Raw genomic sequence first — 14,726 nt, forward strand, 5'->3', positions numbered from 1 at the left:
TCAAGAAAAAAAAAAAACGGGGTAATTTAAGAACCAAAGTGAATGGCAATACTAAAATACATATTTAAATGTGTGATGTATATGGATGGCTTAACTGTCCTTAGTAAGTGCAATCTAAAATTGTGGAACAAGAGCAAAGAACTTTGAAATCCAACCACCCACTTGGGGTTAAAGTCTTCCAACAGCTGTGAATACATAAACAGTCGTCAACACATGGTTAGTTGGCACTAACACAAACAATGCAGTTCTGAAACCTGACTATCATACAACCACGCAAGTTACTGTGAAGACAAGTGAAATTGTGTGTTTTTATGCAAAGGGACTCATTTTCCCAGGGACAGTTTAAACTTACAAAGTCACAATTTGTATATTAAAGCCAATAAGTGATAAGGAGTAAAGAAACTAGAGTCAAAGGAGCCTATTCTTCAGGAGCATTAAGAATATTTGGCTCATAGTGTGATCTGAAAAAATCTTTTAGGGTCTTCCACTCACTATGCTAATGTAACAATAGTTCAGAAAACATACCTTTAGTATCTTGTAGGCACTGGTCATAGAGGTTACTTTATGGTTGGCATGTGATCCTCCCAGTTTACAAAGATGGCAAACAGGCCGCCTGCAGACTTCACAGTACATATTTACTTTCTCCATTTCATGTTCTGGACACATCAACACCTAAAAGAAGTTGTTTTTATTAAAGCAAATGACCATAAGCCAGGAAGACCTAGAAGTTGATCAATATTACAAATGAGGATTATTTTGGAGGTAAATAAAACTAGATGAGAGTGTGATACAATCCAAACAATTAGAAAACTGTTGCCAAATTCTCTGGCACAGCACTGAGTCATGCAGTTTATTTTTACATTTTTAGACAATATTCCACCTCCTTTGAACAGATTTCATACATGTCAATAATGCCACCCACAAGGCATGCATCCATCAATCAGTAAGGTGCAAGTATACACTGAAGAGCCCATGTCTTGGAGCTTAAAATTACAGGCATGTACAGGAAACAAATCTGCACTGCCTTCAAATCACTAATATTTCACAGCTTTATGTATTGGAATAACATGGGGTTTCCAGCTAGTATCTGCAATTCTCATTTACAAGGTTTAAATTTGAGCTACTGGAGACAAATGGAATACCTTACATGTTAAACCATTAAAACCAAGTTATTAGCATACAAATAGAAGAAAATCCTCTACTCATGTGCTGTAGATTTGTCCTCATTGTAATAAAATAGAAGCAATAATGTGATCACTTTAGAATTACAAATGCTTTGTGTTTAAGCATAATAAATTAACTATACTTGGTACCGTTCAAGTTTTTAAATCTGGAAGGAAAAAAAAAAAAAAAATGGGGGGGGGGGGGCTCTAACATGTCTATACTGGAGACAACATAAATAAATTATCTTAATGTGTGGCATTAATTGCTCTTTGTGTATCCAAACTGAGCAAAATCGGTTGCCAAACTAATAAATACAAATAAAAGAGACTGGTTTAGAATGAGAATGGGGTTTTAATTGGCAAGATAGACTGGCAATCAGCTTTGTGGGTTAATTGCTCTTAATTATACAACATTTGTACATTGGCATACTGCTATACTCTCAATGGCCAAATTCCATGCTCCACAGACATCGCAATTTGTCTTGCATTTACAAAGCAAGATATTGGTATGCATGTTGAGACCAGATAAAGCTTCACTTAAATGATGATTTTTGTGCATGGGTATTGTGGGTGTTATCCATCAACTATGGAGAATGCTATTCCACAGAAGTCAAACTGAATCCTGTGGAGCAGAGATTTGATTTAACATGCCATAAAACGGTTATCTGAACCTCACAGCGAAAAAGGACTATGGCTTTGGCTCAACAGTTTAGCACAATAATTTGTTAGAGACAGTTATATCTCCACTGATGCCACAAGTGCTTTTTACAAAGACAGCACTATCACAAAGTCACATAGAAAACCTGGATTCCATAGATCACCTATTGAAGAACACGGTTACATATGGAGACATCAGTATATTGTGAAAGGCAGTAAATGCCCGACAAGACATCATTCAAGCTGGGGGGTGTGCTTGGGGTCACTGCCCTGCTGGAAGGGCAATCTGTCCCACTCGGAAGTCTTTTGCAGACTGATGCAGGTTTTCTTCAAAGACTTGCCTGCATTTAGAACCAACGATTTTGCTCTCTACCCTGACAAGCTTCCCAATCCCTGCCAAAGCAAAGCATCCCCATATCATGATGCTGCCACCACCATGCTTCCCAGTAGCGATGGTGTTATCTAGGTGATGTGTGGCACCTTACATAAGACTTTGCATTTAGGCCAAATAGTTTAATTTTATCCTGGAGTGGTTTTGAAAGCTTCTTGGTTTTGAATCCACAACCCAAATGTGGGACCTTACAGAGACGGGTGTATTTAATCTGTAATTATGTGACCCACTTTTATTACATGCAATTTATTGTGTGAATTCTGAAGGCAATTGGTTGCACCCCAGCTTATTTAGGAGTGTCATACTTATCTAAAGACTACTACTTTTTTTTGTTTAATGGATTTGTTTTTTCACCCTACAATGAAAGTGTGGAGTAGGTTGTGTAACAATTAAACAATTAAAATGTTACATATTCAGATTCACACCATTCTACAAGGATTACACTTTTCACGATCAATTTATTAATGTTTTATTTACTTTAAGAGTTCTTAGGCTGATCTGGAGGCCGTTTGAGATATTAAAGCAGGTGAAGCTTATAGGAGAAGATAAAGCAGTGACCTAGAGGTTTTTTTTTGTTTTTTTTTAAATAACCTGTGGAAAAGCAAGATAAAATAAAACTAGTAAAGCCCACAGGGGGAAATCTAAAAAATATGGTTCTAGTATATACATCTCAGTTGCTCTTGAAGAGAAGCCTCTGGTATTGTAGTTTGATTATCTTATTCTGGGATTACAGTCACTGTCTAGGAAGAGAAATCATTACACTGGAGAACCACTGCAGAATGTGATGATAAATAAATCAATCATTTACAGTCTGGCTATGGATGGGTGCTGCAGGGCATAGCCAGATGGTATCTGCTATCGAGACTGAAATCCCATAGCTGTATAATGGAAGGAGATATTATTACAGTGATTCACTAATGACAGCCTAAACTTGTTCGAAGCAATCTGATTATGGCTGCATTTCACATGTTGTCACAAGTGTCGTAATAGTTCTAATAATGCTAAAGCAATGCCTTTTGTGATTGTGAAAGCAGCTGGGCTGCAGAAATTCTCACTATTGCTTAAGACAGGAACTTATTCTGTAGATTTATAATAATTCTGGACACTGCGTCTGCTCAGTTTAGAGATGAACTAGAAATAAAAGGAAGTGATCTTTTTTCCCCAAAAGCAAGAGTTTGTTATCTGGGCATAGCTTTCTTCACCCTCCATGTTTGACTTTTAAAAAGAATAACTTTATACAGAGTTAATACAAGGAATTAAATATAAAAATAACCATGTAAGCATTAACTTTTCCAAACACGATACACCCTTGTTATTCAGCAGTAGACAAATACATATAGAACACCCGGTCACCCTCAACTCATGAGGATACTGACATAGGGAGCCATCTGCACAGACAGAGCCTGGGTTACCTTCGGTCTGAAGTTGGTGGTTGGGCCCACATACTCGTGCTGGGCCTTGGGGGTCCCCCAGGGGTGGTGCACCTTGAAGCACTCATTGCAGTAGCTGGCCTTGCAGTCCATGCAGCTCTTGGTTGCCTCCTGGGGCGGGGGCTTGCAGAGGTTACACATGATGGCCACAGCAGCTCGAGCGGCCTGCCGGTACCTCTCCACAATGGTCTCCAGGGTGAAGTTGCGGAACAGCATGCTGATGCCCCGCTCGCCGAGGTCGATATCGTGCTGGCATCCTGGGCAGGGAAAGGTGGTAATCCGAGGAGTCAAGGAGTTGCGTTTCCATCCCGACGTGGTATTTGACCCTGGTTTAGCAGAATAACAAAAGATAAATCGAGGGGAGGGGATTTTTGTACAGAAACTGGTGGCAGACAACTCATTCCCAGGCACCTCAGCTTACAAGCTCTTTCACACAGGGCTTCATCGAGAGAAGAGGAGTGTTTCAAGGAGTCACAATGACTTGGACCTGGGAAACGTTTTTCTCTCCCTCTCTATTTCTATCTCTATATATCCATCTCTCTCTCTCATATATACACACACACACACATATATATACAAACAAAAAAAAGATGCGTGTCACCTTTCAGCTTTGTTTCAAGTATGCATGTCAGCCAAGCCAACTAGGCTGAAACCTATGCTTATATTTTGAAAGGGTATGGTTTCTAAAGGGTGTTAAATAAATCACACACACTCCGGCAGAACCTCCACTCCTCCCCCTTCACTTACACAGTTTAAGTGGGGTCTCTTTATTTTTTGCTAAAGGAGCCAGTCTTAATGCCTCCATTACTGAAAGTCTTTTCAGCCTATATTTAATTATATTTAATTACTTTCTTAAGTCTACTCAAAAGGAGAGATTTGGAAAAACTCATTAGTTTAAATGTTCATCTCCTCTTTTTAGTTTTGAGTTTCATCCTAATGCAGTGCATTATTTGTTCTTAATTATTTCTTAGCAAGACACCCTTGTCCAGGCAACTTAATTCCATGCCATGGCCATTAAATGTAGTGCTTTAAACACTGCATCTTGCCTATGATGTACGTGTCTACTCTTGACTATTGTTGTTCTGTAAATATTCAGCCCCCAAACCTCCAAGTCAAGAGTAGCACACGTACATCATAGGCAAGATGCAAGATGTTTAAAAGCACTACATTTAATGGCCATGGCATGGATTAAGTTGCCCTGGACAAGGGTGTCTGCTAAGAAATAATTAAGACAAATTAAAAAAATCTGACATTTAGAGCATGGATGAAATCTCAAAACTAAAAAGAGGAGATGAACATTTAAACTAATGAGTTTCCCCTATTCCAATTAAATGTACTCTATTTGGATTTAGATTTAAGAAAAAAAAAAAAAAAAAAAAAAATTAACTTATCTCTGGCTTCTCTTTTTTTTAAAGTTGTCCAGTTCACTGTAACACACTCAGCTTTCAGTTACATGGAAATATAACGGTCATACGTGAAAGTTCAACCTCCCGACACAGACACACTGTTTCAAGTATTCCAAGAGGACAGACAAAACGGGTCATTGATTCGGTAAAGACATGAAAACAAAAAGCATGTTGCAACACTCAATGGCATGGCGATTGCAAGCATTAAGCACACAACACCAAGCAAAATGGGAAACCCAAAACCAAAACAAATTAAATCAAACGACGATTTGCAAGCAACAAAACAGAACAAGCAGTGTGCATGTTATCACAATGCCAGTTTTACGGAACATCAATAGCAAAAACGCAAGCAGGTGATGGGCATGCCGTGAACACGAACACAGTTATTCAAGCAAATGATGTGAACGTGTGCTATGGAGCATGATTCTGTTGTGGTCAAGTTGAAGTAATGTCATGTGCAATTAAAAGAACAAAATAATAGTGTACTTAGGCTCTTGGGTGTGCAGCTCAGGGAGGAAAATGGCTGACACTGCCTGCATCACAGTGAGCTATGGATTTCTGGTGCATCTAGATTCAGAGGTGCTTTGTAGTGCAGAGAAAGAGTTTAAAATCAGATAAACACAGGCTATTGCATGACACTAGTCATTAGGTATTATAGATGTGCACTGTCCATGAAATGTGCTCAAAAGGAACCAATTAAAATGAAGACAAGACAATGATTACAGCTTTTCTTTTTGCAAGACTATTTAAAAACAATAGGTTAAAATCATACTACCAACAGTGACTATAGGCCCAATCCGATGTTCAATCTCTAAAACAATGCTCTTTGTAAAGCTTATAAACCCAAACCAGAATAAAAGTCCTACATTTAATTACAATATTTATACGTTTTAAATTATAATGTCTTCCCTTAAAAGAAGGTTACTATTTTTATGGACATTACAGAATACTTTGAAACAGGAGTTCATTTATATTTTTAGGAAGATGATGAAAGTCCAGCTAAAGAACTGCAAGAACAAATCCGGCTATGGTAAATTAAAGTCCTTGGTAGACTGGGATTAGACGGGCAGCTGACATGAAGCAGTCTATAACCTGGGCTGCAGAAGACGTGCCAAAATAATGTTTTTTTTGGGCTGTATTGCTTGACCACTGTGCGTTTCACAAGGTATACGACCAAATTGTGAAGAGATAGGTCTATATTATGTGGGTGTTCACAGAAATCTAAAAACACTATACTCACTACAGCTATGTAAAAAACAGAACCCATTTCTACCTCTCCTTCCAAATGACCTTCGCAGAGAGGCTGCAATCAATGGACAGAAAGCTGGAGTAAGACACACAATAGCACAATACACACCGATACACCAGCAGGCCTCCCCTGCAACACTTTAGCAGAGTAAAGTGAAGCACAGTTCCTACAGGGATCAGATACTTTCAAATACATTGGCACTCCTTAAAGGTTTCCAACTCGGTCGGTTATAAAAGGGTCTGCGCAGCTAACAGCATGCCTCTTGGAAGTTCACTACATGTTCTGTAATCTGTAATTTGTTAATCTTATAAACAGTTCATTATTGTAATGTTTTTATAACAATTTTTAAATTACACATGTAAGAGAATGTATACACTGGAAATTGTCATTTAAAGTTTAGAATTATGACCGATGAAGGCAGAATGCAAGATAATAAACAGGTGGTAGATAGAAACTGATTCCATTATTGTAGTCTCTAAAGCGGTGTTTTTTTCCCCCCTTTTGCTTACTCTAGGTAAATTAGCTGGCAGACAATATTTAGACAATTACAGCCTTTACAGCAACTTGCAGTGTAAAGGTAAACAAGATATGAATCACACACACACACAAAAAAAAGTCAACATAAATGGTGGCAGACAAGAATAGTGACAACAGCATATGGAAAGACAGCTTTGGACAAAAAGTTTAACCATTTAAGACATAAGGCAATTCTAACATTTTCATAGCAAGACCCCTCTGCTTTGAAGTGACAGAGGTTGTTGTAGACCTACGCATTCCTTTAAACCTGTGCATGGCAATTAACTTTTAAAGACATTTAGGATTTCCAAAAGCAGGTTGTCCTTTATAGCAAAAGAAACTCTGAACTAAAATTGAAAAACAAAATCCAGTCCCAGCCACTAATAACCATTTTGCTCCCCTCAGTGTCCCAGTGAACAAGTGCTCATCTTATTAACAGTGCAAACATGAAGAATGGGTGCATTCAGGTTTGCAAGTGTGGATTGCTTTCCCTATGTACTCTGCAGCTGTGCTTTAGATGGGTGATGGCAGACCCTTAGCACAGAGAAAGACCGCCTTGTTTCACCAATACTGTTTTTAGCTCCTCCACTCCGAGAGAAAAATCAACATGCTTGTTAAGTTTGCTCAGGATTTCATTTCCAACAGAATATGATTATAAAAAAAAAAAAAAAAAAATCGCAGCGAAAGATTATCTTAATCAAATTCAAACATGTGCTGGTTTCACACTCATACAATTATTCACATTGCCAACACCCTCTCTGGCAGCATTACCAAGCAGGAGGAGAGCGATTTTCTCTTATTAAAAAGGGTGGCACATTTGATGTCTGTTCAAATTAGCAAGTACTTTGAATGATTGTTGTCCACATCCTGTTAAATGGCTTTAGTGGTATGAAGGAAATAAACACAGAAACATTATCCATTACGTCATAGGGCTACTACTTTGAGTAAACATTAAGTGTATAGAGAACGGTCTGGATTGAACGTATTATATGAAGGGGAGTCAACAAGTCATTTAAGAAATGCCAGACAAGTACAGTACTTCAGTATTCAGGGCAGCAACACCAGCAATCATAATTGATTAACCAGCATTTAAATGTATCGTGTAGGTGGAGCAGCGATCATCACGCACCTGATCTGACCAGCCGGTCCAGTCTCTCGATGCTCGGAGAGGGGATGCGGGACCGCGGGCTGCCCGGCGTGGACGACTCGGAGCCCACGTCCGTCCACGAGTCCTCATGCGTGAGCAGCAGCAGCTCTTTCACGCACTTGTGACACACGCTGTGCTGGCAGGGCAGGATGAGCGGGTGCGTGAACAGCTCCTTGCACACCGGGCAGATCAGCTCCCGCTCGATGCTCTTCATGGGAACCTGGGGACAGATGCCACGACACCGCAAACACGTTACGTTTTGTCAACAGATCACACTTCGCCGCAGCTGGGGGCTGGGAAATCCTAACCATTGTCATTGGGCACAGCTGCTGCGGCTCGTTATTACAGGGATCTTTCCAGATCGCCTGGCACAAGACATGCAACTTTACAATTATAAAATAAACCTTAGAATTTACGTATAGTATTATAGTGTATTCTTCGCGAAATAGGCGCTCACGAAGGAATTAGTGGTTTTTTTTTAATATTATAAAATATCCTACGTTGTTGATGCTGGAAAGTGAAACAATACAGAGGCAGCTTAAAAAGGGAAGTATAGACAATACTTGTTTCACGTAACGCATGCATACATCTGCATCTCCAGAATAACCCGATTTTAGTCAAATCTAAGTCATAACTGTACGCCGCACCACAGACAGCCTGCCTAAACAGAAATATATAAACCCCGCACATTGCCGACGACGTGTCGCTTCACAGAACACACATTTAAAAAAAGATCAAGCCTTTCAAATTGTACCAGGATCTTATACACAACTACTGCTCGCTAAACTTCATATAAAGGGACACAGCTGCATGCAACCTGCACTTACCGATGCCGCGGCCAATGAGCTACGTCTTGACGAAACCGCCGTCATGATCAACCCCCCCCAAAAAAGGACCTTGTTGTAAAGTTTACAGTGTGAGAGACGCGTGATGAACGGAGGGCTGCGGTGCGGTGCGGTGCGGTGCTGCGCGCGGGTTAAATAGAGGCGCCCGCAGTGCGCGAGACGGGGCGGGGGCAGACGGGTCTCCATGGAAACGCTGCGCAGGAGAGGAGCGGCCCGTGCAGTAGGTCGTCATTTCACCGCTTATTTATTAATTATAACGATTTTTATAACGATTTTCTCATCAACACGAAAGGTAGACGTTTGCCCCAGAACCGAGTCACACAGAGGTGCTGTCTTGGACTGTGAACTGCATTATAAAAGGCGTGCTGTAAATCAGGCTGCGAGTGAGTGCGATGAGAGATACTAGTTCAAAGCCACACATGGTTCAAGTTATCGCCAGGAGTGTGAAAATGTGCTACTTGTGAATAAAACGCGTCTGCCTGAAGTCGTGGCCTTTGGTAGCTGGTGCCGGATGACGTAAGGAGACGATATGATGAATCCAGACAAGCTGAGGTTGCGTTCGCGTTTGCGCAGGTCTTCGAGGGTCTGCGCAGCTCCGCCAATGGGCTCGGCCGGTCTGCGCAACCTGAACGCAACGGATGACTCGTCAAAGCCGGCTGAGGTGTAACCTGAGCGGAAGGGTCTGTGTCCGGGTCTACCCCCCACCTGGCTGGCCACAGGCTCGGGCGGGTTGATTGAGTGCTAATTGTTTGGAAAACTCATACTTTTGCAGATGGGTCTCCTTTGTTTGCGTTGCAAAGAGGTGTCATCCAGAACCATTATAGAGTGTGGAGATGGGCGTCGTCCTAGAGATTGATTATTTCGAATCTGATTACTTGAATTATATTGTGTTATCTCAAGTTATAATTTCAATTAATTTCGGTACCATACCATAGAACGACCATTTCCCCATAGTTTCCTTTCACAAAGAAGTGTATTATGTGGCCTTCCATTTGAGTCAATCTACGTAGGTCCTAAAAACATTTTTAAAAGAGCCTATAGCAAGTAATGTTAACATGATACCATGCAGGAAAATATTTTGATGCAAAAGAGCATTGCTTCCATGGAAAGAGCTGAAAGACTACAGTAACTCTTAGACCTCAAAGGACTATCATACTCCAAATTTCAGTTACTTAAAAAAACATTTCAAAGTGCACTGGAATGATGGGGGCCAGGTAACAAGACTGAATGGTTATGTGGTACAGAGGGGGTTAACAGATTAGGCTACATAGTTTGCATCTGTGTAGAGGTTTAGTTTAGTAATTGTCCCAATGCTGTTGGTGATTTGTTTAAAGTTTTTGCATTTTTCAAGTAAGGGAATAATTGTTGTAGATGGCGAGCATCTCCCCTTTCCTTTGTATAAGATTACTAGTGATGAGTTTATAAGAAAGTGCAAATGTATATAGACCTATTTGCCTTATTTTAATTAAGTCAGTTAAAGTCCTTCACAGGCCTAACTGGCTTTAAAGGTTTGGGGGGCTTATCCTGGTTTCTATAGCTTTAAGTGAACTAAGAGAATTAGACACCACTGAATGTAAATTGTTTTAGGTCTCAAGACAGATGACCCTTTAAATGCGCATTCTGTAAACAGACAAAGAGTACAGCTGTGTCAACTTTTATGTGATGTGGTCAAATGTAAAGGTACTACTCAGTTGTATTTTATAATAAATAGTAATCCTTTAAATGTGGACAAAACATTTGGTTCATAGATATAGGGTTGGTTTCACAGACACAAATTAGCACTAGTCATAGTCTGCTCAATATTAGTTTAGATTTTAGATTAGTATTCCCAGACTAGTGTTAATCAAGGTCTGTGAAAGCAGACAATAGTGTTATTTGGTAAAGCTGGTTTCTATAGTTGACTAAACCCCTAGAGGCATGTGTTATACAGTACATATGTTCTGTGTGTTGCACCCTCCTGATTCACCTAGTTTTGTTGCAATAAGCTATGCCTTAAGCCTTAGGCATATGCATTGTAATATGGGGTCAAATAAGTTTAGCTGCTATTCAGATAAAAGTAAAAAGGAAAAGTGTATCGACCACATCACCCACACTTAGTGAAATCCTGTTTTGTGAAGAAATGATCATAGAGCTCTTATTTACATGTCTGTGGGGATTGAAATCAGAGCTTCAATTAGAGTCGGAACAGGAAACGAAAATAGAAAATTAATTAATTGTAAAGCTCTCAATTTCCTTTTATTATAGAAAAAATAGGTCTGACTTTACAGTGATTTATTATGATATTCTATGGCTTAAAAATGCGTTACAAATGTATCTATTTCTTCTATATTCTCACTGAATGTACCTTTCATTACACATTCATTATGCAGGGAAAGCTTGCAATTCAGAAGTATAGTACACAGTACTTGGGTTATCAGATGGGATTATATCTTGATATATGTAGCCTAACTATACAGAGTGATAAGTAACAAAACTATTGCAGATAAAAGCAGCTCTTAAATGACCTGGGCCTAATAGTATCTCTGCAGGTGTTCATTAAGACATGAGGGACAATGGTTGAAACCACTGGCTAAGATGTTTTTAACATATCTTTAAAAAATGGTTTATTTCAGCCTTTTATGTTAGGAGAATGGGGGTTACCAACTTCACAAAGTAGGTATAACACAAGAAAGCTTAATTCTTTAACTCAAGTTTGTAGTAAAGTAAAGAGTAGTTCAATTGAAACGCCCCCTTGGGATGATACAATTAGTTGAGTATGACAGAAATTTGTATTATGACTGCTTTTATTTCATTGAATCCAAACTGCTAAACATGTCACAAACCAATAAACCTTTATTGAACCACTCATGTGTTTGGCTAATTTTGTTTCAATTCGTTAATAAGACGCACAAAGATGGAATGAAATGTGTGTAGACAGCAATGATCTGTCAGAATACTCTAGGCCAAGGTTACTTTACAGACAAGTCAGTCATGCATTTTTTTTTTCTTCAAGGGCATTTCTTATGACTGATAAAACGCCCCCATTTTCTCAGTTCTCGTCCTGTTATGTTTTTTCTTCAAGCCTCTTGACTGACCTGTAGTCTCTTTTAATTGACTTATGCCTGCAGTCAGTTCAGAAGCCGTCAGATTGTCTGTGCTGCTCTCACTATCAGAATGAATCTAGCGCTCTTATTCCTTCCGAACAATAGTAATCACATACAAATGCAGCATCCTTCACATGCTAAAATAACAATTCCTGCATCCGAGTCTGGCTGCTCCAGAAATCGGCTGTTATCAGACCGTAGAGGAAGAGCACCTGTGGTAAATGGACAGCCCTAACAAACAATTAGGCCTAATGAAGGTAGAGTGGGTTCTAGAAAAAAGTTTATTACTAACTAGTATAAATACGTTTATTTATTAAGACTGTGTTTTTATTGCACAAATATTTGAATGCAGAACTGATCAACCCAACCTCTCTCCCCAAAGAGCAGTGAAGTCAATAGTTCTATGTCTTAAATTAGCATCTTTAATTGTAGTTTACCATAAGATCATTCAACATAGGGCAGGGTAAACATTACAAATGTTAATTCATAGCTTTAAAACACCCCAATTGTTTTTATGGGGCAAAAAGCTTGTTGGTGCAAGCAATGTTCCTCTGGTCAGTTAACAGGATAAAATGCAACTCCTGTTTGGGTTAATGTACTCAAACCCTTGTTCTAAAGGGCACCTCTCAGATCTTGAACCTGGCCACGGTGCACGAGGCAGAGACATGGTCGGTGTCATGCCTGATTATAGCTTTCCCTGAAACATATCCGCGTGGCCTGATGCATCAGTAATAGGATCTGAAACCACCTCCTCTAATCACTTATTCAAATCTATCCCAGCACATAACTAATCAATTTGTCACCTTTGTACAATGTTAGGTGTAAGGGATATTCCTATAGATTATAATATTTCACTTTCAAGGAACCACAATATGAAAAACAATGTAAAATATGTTCTGGTCTGATACTGCAGCAAGAAAAATCCTTTAATTCCATGACTTAGCAGATTTGGCTCTGTGGGGCTGGGAGATTTTTCAAGGATACTGAATCAGTGCAGTTCAGAAAACAGAAGACAATTTGGAATTTCTTCTGCAAGGGAAAGTTCAATTAAAACCATGCATATGCCTGATGTTTAATTATATATGAAGTCTGATTACTTCAGATTTGGAAATCACCAAGATGTGTCTTTACATTTGCTTAAGCAATGATATATGCTTTTGATAAACACAAAAGGGATCTTGCATCACAAGCTTCATCTGTATGCTTTTACACAGTGGCAGTACACTTCAATTTTGCATCCCATTCAATGAGCAAATAGTTTGTCTTTGAAGCTTTTGTTATCCTGCAAGACATTGTGTAATTTAGATACACGTTTTTACTGAACTCCTTTTTGAACCGGGTACTGATTTCTTAAGTTCCAGGTCCACTATAATTGATTTATTCTTTCAAAATCGTAAAAGAATCTGTTACACAAAGCATTCCATTCATTTGTCTATTTCTCTATTGTGTTTTGTTGTCGATGTCGGGAAGGATTTGATCCACTGTGTGGATCGAGCTGCACTCCTTGTGTAAAGAAAATCATTGTTACTATAGATAGGTCCCATGCAAAGCAAGCACAGCTCCGTCCTTAACCCTATCTGTTCACTCATGCTCAGCTTTACGTGACGTCACATTCAGTCCTGCAGAGCCTGTCAATTTCAATTGCTACATTGTTGCATTATTTAGCACTGAGAAACAACAGTTTTGTAAAAGTGCTACAGATCTCTAGCAACACAACCATTGTACAATATATATGTGTGCATGCGTGTGTTTTAGTAACAATTATAAATGTATTAGTAAATAAATAATCAGCCGTGAAATATTGTATATAATTAATTCTCTGTCTATATATCTGTTTATCATATGCAGATACGATTTATTTTGATTTTATTGAAAGATATAGTTCCTGGCGGGTCCAAATGTACCCCTTTTTCTTAGACCCTGCCAGCATACTGTGAAGTATTTTCCCTACAAATAAGCTGTGGGATATTATATTCATTGCTGTAGTATTAATCCATTCATTCGTCCATTGATTGCATGATGCACTATTCTGTGATTTAGTACTCTTTTCTATTTTATTTTTGGTGCAGTGATATTCTGTCTTCTGTGGGACAGATCGGTTTTAAATCGCAGTTATGAAGCCGACGCCACCCACGTTACTGACAACGTTTAATAACGGATCAAATCTAAATCTGCAATAAATCCAAGGCTTCATAAATTACAAAGTAAAGATTTTAAAGCCGGAGGTGCTGGGTTAATAATGTTAACAATATAATCGACAAATAGCATCGCATACAACAGTCATATCCGACGATGCGCTGTGATGGGAGTGTATCTGGATATATGTAGCCTAACTATACAGAACTAAATTGTACCAAATTATAATGTGTTTCACTTACCTCATCCATAGTAATCCTCTCTACTATAGAGCCAAACTCGGACATTTCATCAGAATCGGACATGTTTAAAAGGTGAAATGACACAAAACGGTGCGAGTTCAAATATAATAATGCACAATGTAGCACCACTGTAGCTCTTCCCACAAAAGATGCGCCTTTTCTGAGCCAATGCGTCTTGTGCGCGCTAAAGATGATCAATGGCCACTAGCCTAAGTGCCCACTACACACGGAGCAGATAAAAGATGCAATAACTGAAACTGTGCCAGGCTGCCTTGGGGTGGACATTTGGTCAGCGAGGGAATCATCTTTCTCAAGACGAAAGCCCGCCTCCCCTGCTCGTCCCGGGGCGTGAACTCAGCCATTGGATGTCTTCTGCGGGAGAGAGGACCTGTTGTGGGTGCCGTCTTGCTTTCAGTGATATTCCTGGCTAGATTGAATGGGATTCATAACACAGCGCTTGG

General features: G+C 39.4%; 1 protein-coding gene across 2 annotated transcripts in view; it reads right to left on the reverse strand.

Moving 5' to 3' along the window:
* The window catches only part of trim36 (tripartite motif containing 36), a 33,653-nt gene extending 19,120 nt beyond the window's left edge, over positions 1 to 14,533 (reverse strand). The window contains exons 1-4 of one of the 2 annotated variants that reach the window (XM_066711289.1): positions 14,266 to 14,533; positions 7,942 to 8,179; positions 3,624 to 3,967; positions 526 to 672 (exon numbers count right to left, since the gene is read on the reverse strand). In XM_066711289.1, coding sequence (XP_066567386.1) covers positions 526 to 672; positions 3,624 to 3,967; positions 7,942 to 8,179; positions 14,266 to 14,328 — 792 coding nt within the window. In that variant the 5' untranslated portion in view covers positions 14,329 to 14,533. Of the gene's footprint in view, positions 1 to 525; positions 673 to 3,623; positions 3,968 to 7,941; positions 8,180 to 8,786; positions 8,952 to 14,265 lie in introns of those variants that run through there. The other variant, XM_066711288.1, reaches the window with a different exon arrangement.
* Positions 14,534 to 14,726: the final 193 nt, after the last annotated feature.

The sequence above is a fragment of the Amia ocellicauda genome, chromosome 8, assembly GCF_036373705.1.
Source record: "Amia ocellicauda isolate fAmiCal2 chromosome 8, fAmiCal2.hap1, whole genome shotgun sequence".
NCBI lineage: Eukaryota > Metazoa > Chordata > Actinopteri > Amiiformes > Amiidae > Amia > Amia ocellicauda.